At 37.2% G+C, this 17,264-nt stretch overlaps 3 protein-coding genes across 5 annotated transcripts; 1 reads left to right on the top strand and 2 right to left on the bottom strand.

Annotated features, from left to right (window-relative positions):
- Window positions 1-78: 78 nt before the first annotated feature.
- Window positions 79-6,273, bottom strand: LOC141833053 (folylpolyglutamate synthase-like). Of its 3 annotated transcripts, none has more exons than XR_012602191.1 (17): window positions 6,042-6,273; window positions 5,866-5,972; window positions 5,718-5,783; window positions 5,535-5,644; window positions 5,268-5,328; window positions 4,888-4,971; window positions 4,034-4,090; window positions 3,851-3,911; window positions 3,399-3,445; window positions 3,239-3,316; window positions 2,965-3,129; window positions 2,646-2,885; window positions 2,441-2,561; window positions 1,177-1,335; window positions 900-1,009; window positions 384-525; window positions 79-300 (listed from the first exon to the last, which is right to left on the bottom strand). XR_012602191.1 is itself a non-coding variant. In XM_074720445.1 (16 exons), exons 1-16 carry the CDS (start codon window positions 6,271-6,273, stop codon window positions 466-468), a joined length of 1,758 nt encoding a protein of 585 aa, XP_074576546.1. In that variant the 3' UTR covers window positions 79-465. The 3 variants fall into 3 exon arrangements, 1 of the variants encoding a protein (XP_074576546.1); XR_012602192.1 differs by having other exon boundaries at window positions 79-242; XM_074720445.1 differs by having other exon boundaries at window positions 79-525.
- Window positions 6,274-6,492: 219 nt separating this feature from the next.
- LOC141833051 (uncharacterized) lies at window positions 6,493-9,272 on the bottom strand. The gene is made up of 4 exons (XM_074720444.1): window positions 7,425-9,272; window positions 7,147-7,351; window positions 6,865-7,061; window positions 6,493-6,784 (listed from the first exon to the last, which is right to left on the bottom strand). The coding sequence occupies exons 1-4, from the start codon at window positions 9,247-9,249 to the stop codon at window positions 6,690-6,692; spliced, it is 2,322 nt and encodes a 773-aa protein (XP_074576545.1). The 5' UTR covers window positions 9,250-9,272; the 3' UTR covers window positions 6,493-6,689.
- Window positions 9,273-9,681: 409 nt separating this feature from the next.
- LOC141833825 (putative cyclin-D7-1) lies at window positions 9,682-16,943 on the top strand. Its single transcript, XM_074721323.1, has 9 exons — window positions 9,682-10,043; window positions 10,149-10,326; window positions 14,781-15,238; window positions 15,314-15,594; window positions 15,678-15,764; window positions 15,835-15,933; window positions 16,001-16,181; window positions 16,335-16,453; window positions 16,574-16,943. Exons 4-9 carry the CDS (start codon window positions 15,322-15,324, stop codon window positions 16,730-16,732), a joined length of 918 nt encoding a protein of 305 aa, XP_074577424.1. The 5' UTR covers window positions 9,682-10,043; window positions 10,149-10,326; window positions 14,781-15,238; window positions 15,314-15,321; the 3' UTR covers window positions 16,733-16,943.
- The last annotated feature ends 321 nt before the right edge of the window (window positions 16,944-17,264 follow it).

Raw genomic sequence — 17,264 nt, 5'->3', positions numbered from 1 at the left:
TGTTTTTCCCGATTGGGATGACGTTACATTGTTCTTGCATTTAGGACAACATAAAATCACTTTTCCTATGAAACTTTTCATTGTAAAAGTTTGTCAAAAAATGGTTTACAGAAAATACATTAATTGGGGAACAAACAGACTCTATCATGGAAATCTGGAAATAATGTTACAACTCGATCACCGTTTACACTTCTTTACAAAGTTTCGAGAATAAATTAAATCATCATTGCTGTCTTTTCAGGCTGTGGAACAAGAATTTTAACAAGTGAGAATAATCCAAAACTTGTTGCCAATCTCCTCCTAAAGTTCAGAGGGTCTCAATAATTAAAGCGACTCGACTATTCATATAAAAGATGATAGAAAGAATGCCATAAATTGAATACCTATCGCTCGATTCACTAGAAAAACAAAGAGTCAGTGAACCTTATCAACATGGTGCAGCAAATTAATTGAACCGACTAAGTATCATTTCCTGATTAATCTCAGGACATCACCCACAAGGTGCAAGGATCCTGTTACTAAAACCTGAAATTTAAAAAAAAATGAAGAAATTAGCTCAATTTTCAGGGGAGCAGTGCAAACAAATTGTAATATGGAGCACAGATTCACTCAATTGACGTCGTGTTGCAGTTGTAAATCACAGTGGTCAATATCTTAAAAACCTGGGCATAGTTTATTTTCAATGACCATAATTACATTAAAAATGTAAATCACCCTACTGCCGGTTCACCGTCAATATATGACAATAAACTGTCATTAATAAGATGTCAAGTTCATTCAAACACTAATATAGAAGTGGAATATCCGAAAATGCACGGAAATCATGCCAGATTGTTTTCAAGGATTTCATAGTCATGCAACCTAAAAGTTTCCATGAACTAGCGAAACTAGTTTCATACCTGAAATTGAGTAGATCTATTTTGAAGAGCACTTTCTCTGAGCCACTTTATGGCCAATGGGAGAGAAGGAAATATTAAACTTCCATCATATTCACTAATATCACCTGGGTCTGAAATAGTCAGTGAATTAACTTCAAAATTTGCTAATGAAGTATATATGACTGCAATAGAACATTGGCAAACACATTCCGTAATTTGAAGGTACATTTGTATCTTTAAAAAAAATCACAATGCCTACAATAAACTAAAGAAAAATCAAGCACATAATATGACAAACCTTGTTCGCTTCGAACTACGTTTTGCCATACCCTCTGTAGTGTCAGTTGCCATGACAGATCACTTTGATGGGCATCAGCTGGTGGTGCTGCTGCATCAGAACTTACTTTGTTGTATACTGATTGGTTTGGCACAAAGATAGCCTTATGGAATTTCACTCCTGAATGTAATAAGTGAGCATTTGTTACTCATAGATGTTGAGACAGATATCTACAATCATCTTCTCAAGGCCAGGAACAACCATATATAGCTATTTCATGGGAATTGGCAAGTACTCGACAAACTTTGTTATAAATTGGCAAATACGATAAGGCAAGTTCCAGTAAACAAAATTTCAAATTTGACCATTCAAGTTTGAACAAATCATCTCAAATTGGTCCCAAGTTTACCAAATGTGCAACAACTATCAACCCCCTGATGCATTGTTTTGGTTCCTGACATCCCCAAACACCTCACCTAATCATGTCCAAGGTCAGCTATTGTTCATGTGATCAAGAAAGCAAAGATTGGCAAGGCTAAAATTGTTTGTTTGTCCTTATAAATCCGCCCTACAACACATCCCCCACTCTCTTCTTAGCAGGCAAATTATCTACTTCATTCTTCTTCACATGTTTCTACTAGTGTCCACAATTGTGGATGAAGCTGGACAAGTTTGGGGACGTTAAGGACCACACTGAAATATATGATAGCTTCAAGGTCAAATTGATGCACATTTGGTAAACTCTGGGGTCAAATGTCAAACTAAAATTTATCAAACAAGCTATGAATTGTATTGTTGTGTTAAAAAAAAAAAAATCAAAATCAAAGAACAAGATATTGCTTAGTGTTCACATGAGCATTCACCTGCATCATAACTAAGTAACCCATGAAATAGATAAGTTCCAAAAAATTACAAATATAAACGAGTTTATTTTAGGGGTGAATAAAATTGGGCATTTAAGAATTTTTAGATAATAGTACAAATAAAATATGGACAGGATGCTACCAATATCTTCAAGCACGATCAAACCATAGCTACAATTCCAGAAGTTGTTCACAGTGTGCAAATTTTAAGAGCTAAGCAAAGTCAATTGAGAGCAGAGACAAAAAAAAATGCTAAAGATGTCCAGATGAACAATAATAAAAGAGAAATATGAGAAACAAGACAACACTTTTATAGGACACAAAATTGAAAGAAAGTTTAAGCACAAATATTTAGAAAAAGCGAAAAATAACATCTGTTAATGGCTCAACATCCAAAGCACAAGTTTCATCTTTTCACTTACCAAGGTGTGCACAAGTATTGACCAGACGTGGAAGCAAGAGCTGTGGGTCTCGAACTGACATGCAGTTGAATAGAAGTATATGTAAATGCTCCTTCCCTCCCGGTGAATTAGGGTGACCTCCCTGCAGCAGAAACTCTTAGACTGGTGTTGATAGGCCTTATCTATTTTTCCTGATCAAAGCAAGTGAAAAAAAGAGAAAATTTACCTTTCTGATGTAATTGTTCTTGATAGATTGTTTCTCCAAGTTTAAACTGTCAACTCTTATAACATGAGAAAACCATTTTGCACACATCTCCAAACTTTCTGGGCTATGTGCTCCATCAAGGTAGAAAGTCAAATCTCCAATATTGGAGTTTAGCTGTTGTGCAAATGAATCAGGAACAATCTGAGCTCGCCCCTCTAAACTGGCCCTTGATAAGCCTCTGATAAACTGTTCAGGTAAATTCTGATCACCATGAAGAATGTAGTGATTATTTGCTTGAGTGATAAAAAAATTATAATAGGAAAAATAAGAAACCACATACATCTTGGTCTAAGTTTATGTCTTTTGAATTTCCAGTTGTGTTAAGCCATGTACTGGACAAGGCAATAGCAAGACTAGCATTTATATATTGGTGCTCCCCATGTAGTCCAAGATGTTGAGTTCCAAGTTGTCCAGGGTCTAACGGTGAAACTACTTGAAGTGAAATCTGTGGTGGAATGAGAAGAAGTGTTGTTCACATGTGAATATTATAAGTTTATCACTCCAGTTATAGCATTAGTATCTTGATTGACCATAATTGTAAAACATGTTCTTACACTTAATTGAGAAGCCTTATCTACCAGCACTTTCATTGCTTCTTCTGGCTGCGGTGCAGTATATGCAGGCACTCCTTTCTGAGAGAATGAAATAGAAGATATGGAGAAAAAGTATGTGAAATTTGACATTTGATAACATATTATCAGTGAAACGACAAACCTTGAAGATACCAGCTTTCTCTCCTGCAATTTTGCCCAGTGTATTTCCTGCTCATGGAGAATTGTAACAAACAACAGTCTAGAAATGCCCCAAATATCATCATTTTGAAGACATCTTTTCAATGTAAATCAAATTTTGATCATTTCATCAATTACGTGTAGTATAGGATATGGAGAAATAAGATACTTATAGTTTCTGATTGCTACCATTGTTTATTGAAGATCATGAAAAATAGTTATTTTAGCCAACATAAACAGTACATAGACAACTTGGTATGCCTAACTACTGCAAATGATTGGTCAAAAGTTGTAACCCATGATCTCAAAGCATGCTACTAGATCATTCTCAATATCTAGAAACAAATTGGGCAAGAATAACAAGTGCATCCCAGTTTACAAAAAAAGTTGACAAGAGCTAAAGTGCACATGATAAGAAGGAGGTCAGGAACTAACCAAGGATTTCCATATGGTCATAACCCAAGGAGGTTATGCCACAAACAATTGGCTCCCGTACCTGAAATATGACAATGAAAACTGATAATGAGAAATGTACTATTATAATTCCCATGACTTGTCCACTACAATTATCTGAAAGAGAATATTAAATTTTTTTAATGAATTCTGGTATGTGCTCACCACATTAGTTGCATCATATTTTCCTCCTAAACCAACTTCCATAATAGCAACTTCGACCTATCAAATTTCAAATCAGACACCTATATTGATCGGTTGCAAACCACTGATTCTACTCAGTACCAGAAATAATTCAAAAATATGCATGTGATCAGGCAACTATGTTAACACAAGCAAATAATTGCAGCAGAGTAATAACAACCTGTTTGCTGACATCATCATGTAAGATTTCCTTAGGGCACAGATTCTAGTCATGGTTTGACATCATCATTTTTTGAAATTTATGTACTTTCTTATGTTTGTGATTCAGAGTTCATGTTTGAAGCAAGATCCAAAATATAAGTTTACTCAAGTTGCATCCAACTTCAATATGCATTTCTTTTTAGAGAACCAACTCCATATCCATAGTATAAGAGCAATGAAAATTAGGAAAGCTTCATCCTTTTCTAAATTCTGTTTAGCTATCTTGAAGTTCCTGAGAATGCTATATCATTATCTAAATTGTCATGAAAATGATTATAATAGAGTTAAGGACTATAATTTCGTTGCTTGTCTTACCTTGCACCGACTGATAAGCTTCATTATTGTGTTTTGTAGCTTAACCATCAGAAGAAACTTTCCAATAACATCTGCTGTTTGAGCTTTGAACAGTTGTTCTCTAATTAAGAACAACTTGGATAATAGCAAAATAAGTACATAGTTCTTTTCATTACCATCATGATGAGAAAAACTAAAGCAGAAAGTTGAACTTTACTTTAGTGAGGTCCACAACCAATAATAGAGGAAACAAACATGCAAAGATTGGGATGGTAAAATAATAAAGCAATAATAAATTCAAAAAGTAATGTAAACTCGACCTGCTCTGCTAAAAATATTTTAAATGCTAGAAGCGTAAGGAAGCGGAAATAAGACGGCATTTGTAAATGATCACCAGTTTTCTCCTGAAGCAAATAAAACAATGTTAAGCTGACTAATGAAAACGGTAGACAATCTGGCATAGAAATTAAAAGAAAAACAATGACAAGGAGGTAAAGACTTGAAAAGGTAAGGAAGAAAAGCATTCATAATGTTAAAAAATAACACTACACAAGTATACAAAAACATTTAGGGACAGAACTGTTGTCATTACCAACCGTAGAAAGCACAAACCTTAGTGCTAAATAACAAAGAGAAAAATTCTTACGAGGAAAAACAAACACGTGCAACTAAAAACATTTAATCCTGTGGATGTGAGTACCTTTAATCTATTCCAACACCACCAAAAGTTGTCCAAAAACTTATCTTCACAAATTTCTACTCTGAAATTCTCATCAAGAAAGCAATGTCAGTGCCACTTGAGGTATGGAATTGCAAGTAAAAAATATGAATGCTACGGGCAATTAACTGAATCTGTCTTCGACACACAGATGATATAGCATTGAGAACTGTATTATTTCTTGCTTCTGCAAACTAAATTGAACAGAAAAAAAAAACACCTACTCCGAACATAAGCTCGAATCCTTACCCATCAAGTCGAAACCGCTCCCGTATATCGATCAAGTGAGGCGAAGTAAACAGTCCAGTCCGGAACCCACAAGACCTGAGGATTGATTCCGTAAACGTGCACGTGGAACCCTGAATCACCACCTTTCACGGCTTAAAAAAAAACAATTGACACAAACAGCCAAGCAGAACCAAAATTTCCCACCTTTCCTTTGGTCCCAGCTACATGGATAACCTTGAGCTGAGAAATCGCGTCTTCCAAATCCAAAATCTAAGCATTCAAACCGATCGTGCACATTGAACCAGCCAACAAAACCAACGAAGAGGAGAAGAGCTTAAAGCTAGGAACGGACCTTCAGGTAGTCGAACATCAGATCGAACTGGTCACCCCTGTTGGCTCCATCGCCTCGAGTGCGTTGGGTGATGAGGGAGGACAAACAACGCAAAACCTCCTCGTAGTCTGCAAGAATAAGAATCAGCGTTCCATTACAAGTATCCTCCGCCCTGGCGAGTTAGGAGAGTATATTACCTCGGGGCATGGCCAGGTACGGTTTGCAACTGTCGCGGAGAGAAAGGCAGCAGCGAGGCAGGGGATGATGAAGGGATAACGAACGATCGTTGGACTTGCACCTGGTAATCGAGGGAATGGATATCATGCTTGCGATGCGCCGCCATGGGCTCGAGGTTGAGGTCGACGCGCGCACGAGCGGATGAGAGGTGGGGCGAGCGCCATGAGCCGGGCTTGCACGCAGCATGGCCATACGGTTTTCGTTTGGTTGGGTAGGGCCCGGAGGTGCAGGAATGTGATTTATTAAAGTCTCAAGGGCATTTTTGACTTTTTAATCACCAACGAATGCCACGATAAAGCTGGAAATTAGGCCGGGTCACGCATGTAATTTCATTTTTTATAATTATTTTTTAAATCTTTTAATAAAACAACAGCTTTCTCAAAGAATCCAAGTAAAATAACCAACAAGATATTAAATTTACACTCTCGAGATATGGATTTCTGGAAGAACAACGGTCCCATACATGACAAGCTTTATGTGACACGAAAGGATACGATCAGTCGACTTGCAAATAGAATTATCTACAGAACTACACTAACATGTAGGGATCGATAGCCACAAGCACTGCAAGGATCTTTCCCCCATCTGAAAAAAATAAATAAATCAATTCATGTAAAAGAAGAATCTACGTGAACTTCCTCTTTTACATCCCCATCATCTTCGACATTCTTGCCAGCACCTTGGATCACCTCATCATCAATGCCTGTGCGAATTAAGTTTTCAGCAGAAAATTGGTAATGAACCAGAAGTTTCAATCGCGCATGAGGTGGAATGAAAGCATACCAGCAAAGAAAGCTTCGATTTCTTCATCGTCTACATTCACCCATTGCATTTGAGCTTCCACTGGTTGGTTCAGTAGCATCCAATTGGAAGGCTCATTGTCGACGGAGAACAATTCATTTTTTTCAATAACCCAGTCCCCCACGACGTCAATATTGTCGACAGAAATAGGATCGAATGGTTTGTGCCTGAGAATTTGCCTGTGTACATTGACGAGGAGAAACAAAGTCATAATGAGAGATGATGATATTCATTTATGGCACGAAAACTGAAAAAGATGTGCACCTTCGCTGTAGTCGCAAGTTATAATGCACGAAGATGAGGTCAGAAAGACGTTGGTGCTCTAGATAGTTCATTCTATGGCTATGAATTTGTTCGAAAGGAATGTAAACTCGTTCGGATCCCTTCACACTGCAAGTTTGACTGAGTATGTGAATGGCGAGACGCATTAAGTTCGGACAAGCTCCTCCATAGGTCGACCACCACTCAGCTGAGAAGTAATCAAAGGAGATTAGCATCAGAGAAACTTTAAAGAAACATTGTTTATTTTTACTTTTTCTTACCAGGAAGTAAAGTGTTTCTTGCTCGAATAGCCATTTTCCTTCCGAAGTCACCTGAAGAACTTTTATATAGACTGAGCTCCTTTTGGATTTTGTCTTGGGTGTTTGCGTCAGGCACGAGTCTTTCTATGCAATCAAGCACTCCGGACGATATCTCATTGGACACATCACCTTGAATGCTGAAGAAGAAGCGAGGATTCAAGAAGAAGGCGGCTGCATAAATAGGACAAGGCAGTTGTCTATTCCATCTCCAGTCTATAATCTCCCAATAAGTCATGTAGTCTTCCTTCTTAACAAGTTCCTTTTTTATTGTCTGTTTGACTTGATACATAGCCAGATGAATATATCCCATGGCTGGCTTCTTATTGCTCTCTACTAATTTAAGAACTCGCAAAAGTGGTTCTGTTATTCGAACAATTGCAACGCAAGAGGACCAAAAATTCAAGCTACAAATAAGATCAGCAATTAAAACTCCTGCAGGCTTTCTTGAATATGGAGAATCCAGCCACTCTTCGGAAGTGATCATTGTTCTCAAATTCTCCTTTAGGCTGATCATATTCTTTAATGCAATAAAGCTCATGGCAGGTCGACTGTTGCAAGAAATTATCAAATCTTTCCCATTTGTGTGATTCCTCATCATGTTCAGAATAGTTGCATGAGAATACATAAATCCTGTGATTACTTTAGCATTCTCAATGATCTCACTTATCACTCCCAATTTACTGATATCCTCTAGCATTGCCTCAATGCACTGAGAAGAACATGACGTCCAAAACAAGGTTGGGAAAGCCTCAGTCAACTTATTCCCAGCAGCAATATGGATCTCAGTATAATTTGTGATGACCTGAACTACATTTTTCTCGCCGACTTCTTCTACGACATGCTTAAGTAGCTCGTACAGAGTATCGGCCGATGACACAATGTGTGAAGCGTCAACAGATTTGAGGAACATGATTCCTTCAGGACAATAGACTAAAAAGTTTATCAAAGTCTTGCCTGTAGCCGTAGTCCATTCGTCTGCCAATACCGAACACCCAGTGCGACTCCATGCGGCCCTGTACTGCTCCAATGCATTATTCATCTCTTCGACGGATCGCTTCAAAATCCAGCCACGAAAATCATGATAAGAAAACGTTCCCACGCCGGGTCCAACCAAAGCGAGCGCATCTACCATGGATTGGAAATGTGGCGAATTGACAGCTTCCAGAGGCACCCCAGCCTCGAATAGGAACTTCCCAATAGCCATACAAACCTGGTCCTTGGTGACGGTGCCTCCAATGATAGACTTTCCGGCGTCTACGATCAGAGCAGGAGTCTGTTGGGGAAAAAGAGAATTTTGGAGAGGCGAAGCCAACCTTGATCTCTTTTTCCGCGCTTTTTCAGGAGGCTTAGATACAACTCCCTCCTCTCGCACCTCAACGGGGACTGCGCCCATGTCGATCACATCCTGAATCTGCATTAAATGCATCCCGGAACCAACCTCGCCTCCTTCTAGTTGCATCGGGATCGCTGTTTGAATAGGACTAGCATTCGTCGCCGCCTCCTCTGAGTACTTGAGCTTCTTCTTCCTCCTCGCCGAGGAGCCATCTAGGCTCTGCTGCATAGCCAGCTGCACCTCAAGCGGCACCTTGGGGCAGCACGACGCATTCCCCTTATGCCGGGCGAGGTGCTCCTTGATGCGATGGATGCCACCTCCGAGGAACAACTTCATGCAGTACACGCACTTGAGCTTGGTCCGCCCAGCCGACCGCACCATGAGGCAATGCTTCCACGCCGGATCGTGCTTCTGCGTGCCGATTGGCAGGATGATCTCGGATGCGGACGCCATCTCACCGGCGGCGGCGGCGGCGGCGGCGGCGGCCGTAATCGAATCGCTTCCCTCGTCCGCCTGAAAAGGAAGGGCATGGCGGACCACGTTAGCGAAGCGGGAACAACGAAGAGAGAGGCCCTCAGATCACGTGACGCACAAGCTATGCCGAAGAACAACGAAAGGCACGGAAGGAACAAAAAGCAAAACAAGGCTTGGTTTGGTTTAGAGAACTTACTTGGCTTTTCGCCTCGCGGTCGCCCGCTCGCTGCAGAGCCGAAAGAACCCAAAAATCGAGAGGAGGCGATTTGGTCCGGTTTGGCGAATATTTATAGGAGGGGGCGAGGGTTTGTGGTCTGACCGGCTAAACCGGTAACCGATCCGATTTGGTTTCCTTGATTAGCCACGGCCCACCCCTTGTTTACTGGTCAAAAATTACGTTGGACCGGTCCTCGGTGGAAGAACCGAATCTTCCGGTTGCTTCCCTTCTCACAGGCGGTTCGCTGTGCGCCGTCCGCCCGGCTCGGATCGGCCGGAGTCCTGTCCCGATGAATCGATCTGTCGTCTCCACCTCCCTCTGCCCGGTTCTTCAGTTGATCCGAAGCGGATCGAGGAGTATTACGTCGCGGAATCGACTGTTTTAGAATTGATTCTCCTCTTCGACCTTCACTCGCTGGGAGGAGGAGGTGGAGAGGGTTTAGGCGATCATAGAACATAGAACCGATCGGCGGTGCAGTTCCAGTTTTTTATTCTTCCCTCCAGGTGCTACAGCGAATTGTATGAATAACCGGATCAATTAGGGCAAGGGTTCACAGGTTTGTTGATTAGGGCAAGGATTTGTGATACATAATTCGCTAGGGATTATGGTTTCAATTGTATTCTCCCCCGCATCTTTCTTACTCGGTTCTCTGTTGCATCAGATGTTGCCAGCTCTGTTGCTTGCGCTTCATAGGATGATTGGTTCCTCTATCGATGGTTTCTTCAAGGATAACAGGACTGTATGACGAATATGTTTCATTCTTCTCTTTTGGTCCACCTTCTTTGTTCGAAATGCCAACAGACATGGAGACAAAGAAGTCTCTAGTCCCTACAGGAAAGGTTCAAATTCTGGGAAGCTTGGATCTGAGTAGCATTTTTTTTTTTTTTTAATTCTCGTTCTTTGGTTTCTGATTTTCTAAATACTCGTTTTTTTATTGTTGCATTAGATGTGTCGGTTAGCTGTTATTGGTTTTTGTTTTCAGTATAGGATGTGTGCTAATGATCATGCTTTAGTAGACGATGGGCTCATAAGGATTGTTTAGTTATTGTTAATTCTTTCCATTGTGTTGCTACTTTTTGTTGATTGATCAATGCAGTGACTGGCTTACTCCTTTATTTGTTTGTTTGTATATGTTTCCTTTAGGAGCAAATCCATTGCATGCACAAAATTTTTGATCTGCCAAACAGATCATTTATTATTCAATTTTTGGTGGATCTAAGTAGATGAATTTTGGTTTATATGTTTTTTCAAGAAATTTTGCTGGTTGTGAATTCCGTGATTATTTGGTTATGTGTGTGCATATGCGAAAAATCAAATATATATACATCTTGACATCTATTACAAATTTGAATTATTAGTTATTCAAATAGTCATTCAGAACATTGAATTATTAGTTAACAGCAGCATATGCTATCATCATTACAAATTTGAAAAAGAGTTCAACTTTTATTGTGGAGATACTTCAAGCACATGCTTCTTATCTACTGTTGATTAGTCTAAAAAACTTGCACATACTATCCATGAAAGTATGTAGACTTTAACCTTCCATTCCTCAGAAAAAAAAAGATTTTCTTTGGTAGCTTTTGTTTTTTTTGTTATTTCTTTTCAAATCAAGAGTGAAAGCATATTAGATGAGCTTTTGAACATTCAGGTGTTAATTCACATAATTTTTGAACTGTGTCAAATGATCTCAGTTCTGAGATCTCAATCATCCGTTGTTGTTAATACACCATCATCGTCATCCCTCTATTGAGATCTATGGATAATGATATTTAAGTTAATTAAATGAATTTTCTTATATTAAATCAAGTTCTCAGTGTATCCCTTCATTCTTTACACCTTTCACTTTGATTGATTTTTGCTAATTATAAAATTTAGCCATTGACTACGTTCATACCATCTAAATTTATTTTCCCCCTCTTTTTATCATTTATTGAATCTGTATCTGTATCTGTATCTAATCACTCTCTGCTTTTATTTTATTTTTCTTTTTAAAACTGTATCGAAACCATAAAGTGAAGGGCAGATTTGCTGTATCACAGATAATGAAGTATGCAGGATTGTATCTGTCTTATGAATTTTTCTTTTTAGGCTAAGGATGTACAATGATCACAAAAAACTCTAAAATGTTTTCTCCATTTCAATCACTCATTATTCTCATAATGTTATCTTGATGACTAATAGATTTAAGATATCTAAAAATTCTATGTTATAGGAATTCTATATTCATTCATCTTAATCTTTCTTATTTTCGTAACTACATTTCATATATTCAATTTATTCTACTTAGAAGTTCTTTTTTGCATTATGACCATTTAGCAACATACCATCTGAAATAATATGCAACAAGTCGCATTATATTGGATAATGTGAAAAACATTGGCGCTGAGCTGACTTTTGATGTAAATCAATTATAAACAATTCTTTTATCAAACTCGCTATGGTTCTAAATACTTGTAACTACATTGTCATTCATATTCTTCATCAGCATAATTACTTTATATAAGCACTGATTACACATGAAACTTAGGAAATGAAAAGACTTTCTATAAGCACTAATCACCTGTGCCTAGAAACAAAAAAGAAAAAGTAGGAAAACAATACGCTACTGGAGTGAAATCTAGATATAATTTCAGTTTTTTTGTGTTGAAGTTGTATCTGTCAGCATTAGCATAAAAGAGGTGTGTTTTTTTGAATATCAAGAATGCAGTAAACAGTCAAATATCGACAACTGATAATATGCGAGTATATGGATGATGCAGTTGGGTCAATCGGTAGCCATCTTCTCTGTGCTAAACTTGCTTATTTGTTTTTCTACTAATTGTTATGTGGACCTTTTTTGGATGACTTTCTTGCTTTCTGAATTGTGCTTTATGGCTTTTTTTTTTTTTAAATAACTTAGCCTAGACTAAGGAGGTGTTTGGTTGAAGGTTATCGTTGATAACTTTGATCATCTGTTCAAGATTATCAATGATAATTTTGTTTGGTTCAGATTACGATTGATTCCCAAGTAATATAGCATCATTGCCACATCAGCAAATGAGTTATAACCAGTGAATATGATTACTTTGACAGCTTAAGATTTTTTACGATTTCGAAGATTAACGAAATTTTTTTTTTATGATTACTCTTTGATTTTAAAACTGAGTTAATTAAAATGCATTGTGAAACTTAATTGAAATTGAAATAATTAATTCAATAAATTTTAATTTAAATACTTATAATTTAAATTTTAAAAAATAAATTAATGAATTATATTTATTACTTTAATAACTTTTTTATTAAAATAATTATTTTAATAAATTATTTTATTAAAATAATTATTTATTTTATTAAAATATATATAAATTTATTTTAAATTTTAAAAAATAAAATTAATAAATTATCTTTATTAATTTAATAAATTATTTTATTTAAATAATTATTTTATTAAAATAAAATTAACGGATTATATTTATTGATTTAATAATTATTTTATTAAAATAATTATTTATTTATTTTAAATTTTAAAAAAATAAAATTAATGAATTATATTTATTAATTTAATGAATTATTTTAACAAATTATTTTATTAAAATATATAAATTTATTTTAAATTTTAAAAAATAAAATTAATAAATTATATTTATTATTTTAATGATTTGTTTTATTAAAATAATTATTTAATACATTATTTCATTAAAATAAAATTAATAAATTATATTAATTAATTTAATGACTTATTTTATTAAAATAATTATTTTAACTAATTATTTTATTAATATATATATTAAATTTAAAAAAAATAAAATTATTGAATTATATTTATTAATTTAATAAATTATTTTATTAATATATTATCAATTTATTATCATTATTAATATTATTAATTTAATTTAATTTATTATACAAATAAATTGAATCAAAAGTAATATATTAAATATTAAACTGGTTATTTTTTATTTCTTTTAAATAAATAAATAAATTGAATCAAATAATATTATATTATATTTTATATCTCATAATTTTAGTTATGTGATTACCTAATAGACCTGCCCACGGGCCGGGTCCAGCCCGGACCCGGCCCGTTGACCAGGTTAGCCGGGCCAAACCGTAACCGGCCCGGCAGCCTGCCGGGCCGGTTAAGGTTCAAGGCCTCTTGAACCGGCGGTTCAGCCGGTTAACCGTCGGTTTGAACCGCCGGTTTGGGTTTTTTTGAATTTTTTTATTTTTTATTTCAAAAATCACTACCTGCCGATTGCAACAGCTGGGAATCGAACCAAGACACTCCAGGAGACAAGCTTACATGCTCACCAATGTTCTACAACACTTTTTATTTTTAAAATTAATATAATTATATATATACTTTATTTAATTCAAATCCATATTAAGACGCGGTTGATGGGGAACGAACGTAATTCTCACCGGTCTTGAAATATGCACCACTAATTACATCGACTTTTCTCTTTTTTTTTCAATATTTTTTTTATATAAATTTTAAATTTTAAATTTTTTAATATAATAATCTCGAACCGTCGCGAACCGTGGCGAACCGTGAACCGGCGGTTCCGAACCGTAAATCGTAAACCGTCTTGGGCGATTAAGGTTAAGGGTCGACCTCCCACGAATCGTCGAACCGGCGGTTCCGAACCGTCGAACCGGCGGTTCCGAACCGTCGAACCGGCGGTTCCGAACCGTCGAACCGACGGTTCCGAACCGTGGTCGGGCCTGTTACCTAATAATTACATCATTAAAATTATATATGATAATTTGAATCGAACGCACTGTTAGTCTTCAATTGTGCCTTGTTTTACTAGTTAGAAATTCTTGCTCACTTGTTTCTAAAGTTTGCCTTAATAGTTGACTTTAATAGGACACCTGTTAGCTTTGCAAACAATATTTCAGCTTTGAGAGTCTAAACATGAGACCTAAAATCAGATTAATCAATAAATTCATTGTGGATTTAGTTATTTCTTACCTCGTGGACTAATCTTTTTTATAATTGATAATTTCACGAATTTCGGGAACTATGTTTTGCTTTACTCAATCTGCAGACCGGCAGCCATATCTCAGAAAGATTTCTCCTCATCTGAGTGCTCTTCTTAAAAGGCTGATCTACTCTAATTGTATTTATCGTGCAACTAGTGATTACTACAGAATTTTCAGAATATAAATCCTACTCCCATGAGTTTTGTTTCTGTTGAAAAGAAAAATACATGGATTTTTTCACAATATATTTATTTGTTTCTGTTCTCTCGCGAAAAGGCTCAATTTCTAAGAAACGTAGATCATTTCTTCTTGTTCAATGCTGCAGGTTGTAATTGCGGCTGGTATTCGAAGCCTGAAACCTCGAACTACTGCAACGCGATCTCATTTGGAAGTTGCAGCAGATCCGAAAGGGGCACTGTGCTGGATCATCTACTCATCCATGGAGGTGATTATGAAGAGCAGGGACCCATCCTCGTGCACTGTCACGCCATTGGTTAAAAATGCCTCCTTTGCATTTACCTCTCTTCATGAGGATAACCCTTCCGTTTTTCAAGGCACCCACCCACCCACCTCCCCAGTCCCCATAACCCGTGCACGCACGCACGCACGCCCTCCCATTTCTTTACAGGAAGATCCGATGGCCTATAACTTCCACGTCCTCTTGCTCATACCACAAATTGGCACTCAGAATTTAGACATACGAAGGACAGTCGAAGAGATATTCGCTAAGACTGACAGTGTACTTGTTGCTGCAGAGATATTTTAGAAGTTTGCATGGTTGAGGTATCTTATTTATCTGTATTTTTCTTACGGCTCGTGCATTGATCATAGGTCTGATGCCTCTACTGCCTGTAACAGCACGTCTCATGGAAAACAGCAGCATTTGCCTTCTGTGTGACGAGGAACCATTCCTTGGTAGCCCCATTCCTTCACCAAGACTCTTCAGTCCTCAAAAATCTTCTTATGCATTGTCTTCTTCGCCACAACCAGTAGCTGACGGCGTGGAACTGGAAAATTTCTTGCTTGATCTTTTGCAAAGAGAGCATATTTTTTTGCCAAGTCATGGCTACCATGAGCGACTACACCAAACTTCTCGTCTACCTGTGGCAAGAACCAGAGCAATACAATATATCGTATCGGTAATTTCTAAGATTGTGAGAGATACTCCCCTCAATTTGCATTAAACCATTTTGACAAGGCTGTGTGAATTATCGAATTGTAGGTTTGTAGCCGACTAAATTTAGGTGTTGGGACGACATTCAATGCTGTGAATTATCTGGATCGATTCGTATCCATGAATTCTACTGTGGTAATTTAGTTGAAATTTTTCCATTAGTTTCTCACTCGAGTCAAATCTTGATTTTGGTTAAACTGTGCAGAAATGGGAGGACTGGATGATGGAGCTGCTATCCATTGCTTGTTTGTCCATTGCATCGAAGATGGACGAAGTTTCTGTTCCTTCATTTCTCGATCTCCAGGTATGAAGCAATTTTCTTCGGAAAACAACATGAATCATTTCTGATGAGGTTGCGGATGGAATAACAGATGGACGATCTGGACCATTCGTTTGAGTCGATCACAATCCAACAGATGGAGCTGACGGTGCTGAGGAAACTGGACTGGCGACTCTCATCGATCACGCCCTACTCGTACGTGGAGGCGATGACGTGGGGTTCGGATCGTGTGCGTGCTCGCGTCGTGGAGCTCCTCGTCGGCGCTTTATTAGGTACCGTAAACAAAGCCATGCCCGGTCCATGCACTTGGACGACGATTGGTGGATTGCTACTAATTTTTGTTTTTGTCTTTTTTTTTTTTTCCCTTGGCAATGCTACTAATTTAACTACATTTTCTCGAGAACTGATGTAAAACTAATGGCCAGATAGCAGATTTCTGCAATTTAATGCGTCCGAAGTGGCAACGTCTGCTCTGAAAGCTGTTGGTGAAGGTGAAGGTGAAGGTGGCTCACCTTTGGCCCCTTTCGTTCAAGCCCACGGCACGGTAATCATGTTCCTAATTTGGAATTACAATTTTGTATGAAATTGAACTTTTTATGGGGCTAAAAAAAAAATCAAATCCCTTTTCTCATTTAAAAAAATTATCTTTTTTCTATATATATAGATCGGCAAGGTGCGAGAATGCCAGCGGATGATGGAGGAACTCTCTGGCCGCATGCGCTTTGATATCGTGGCGAAGACAAATGAGACCGGCACTCCGATGTGGGCCCCTTTTGGAATAAACCGAAGAGGGAAGAAGAGGAAGAGGGATGCGGAACCATAAGCCTTCAAGTTTGTTTACAGAAGACAACATTCCTATGGTCTTCTTCTGTCATAGTGTTGTGAATTCATAATAGGTAAAATCTTTGGTTATAGAGAGTCATGAATTCATAATAGATTAATAGGTGAAGAAATGTGTTCGGTCGAAGTGATAAAGTTCACTGCTCGATCACAAATTGTTGAAGTATCAATGCGTTTGGATTATCAATTGAAGAGTGAAGAACATAATATTTTGTTTGATTGTTTAATTTGGTAAACAAGAGTTGTGAAATTAAGAATGGTCTTAAGTGATTTGTGATTTATGTTCCACTCAGGGATTATTTATACAATTTAATTTATTAATCTTAGTATAGTTTACTTAATAAAATCACATTTTATTTTATAAAAATCATAAAGGAACAGTTGTCTCGCTATTATGTAAATGATGTTGAATTATTGGAATGGAAAATATTAATCTATTTAATATGTCAAATTGATTAATGCATTCCATTCATGTCTTATTTTCAAATAAAATAATATTTTATTTTGATTAATTG

The sequence above is a fragment of the Curcuma longa genome, chromosome 8, assembly GCF_044706935.1.
Source record: "Curcuma longa cultivar G26 ecotype Majalengka, Jawa Barat chromosome 8, ITB_CL_G26_1.1, whole genome shotgun sequence".
Taxonomy (NCBI): domain Eukaryota; kingdom Viridiplantae; phylum Streptophyta; class Magnoliopsida; order Zingiberales; family Zingiberaceae; genus Curcuma; species Curcuma longa.
Note: the sequence above shows the minus strand (reverse complement) of the source record. Positions and strands in the feature narration are given on the sequence as shown.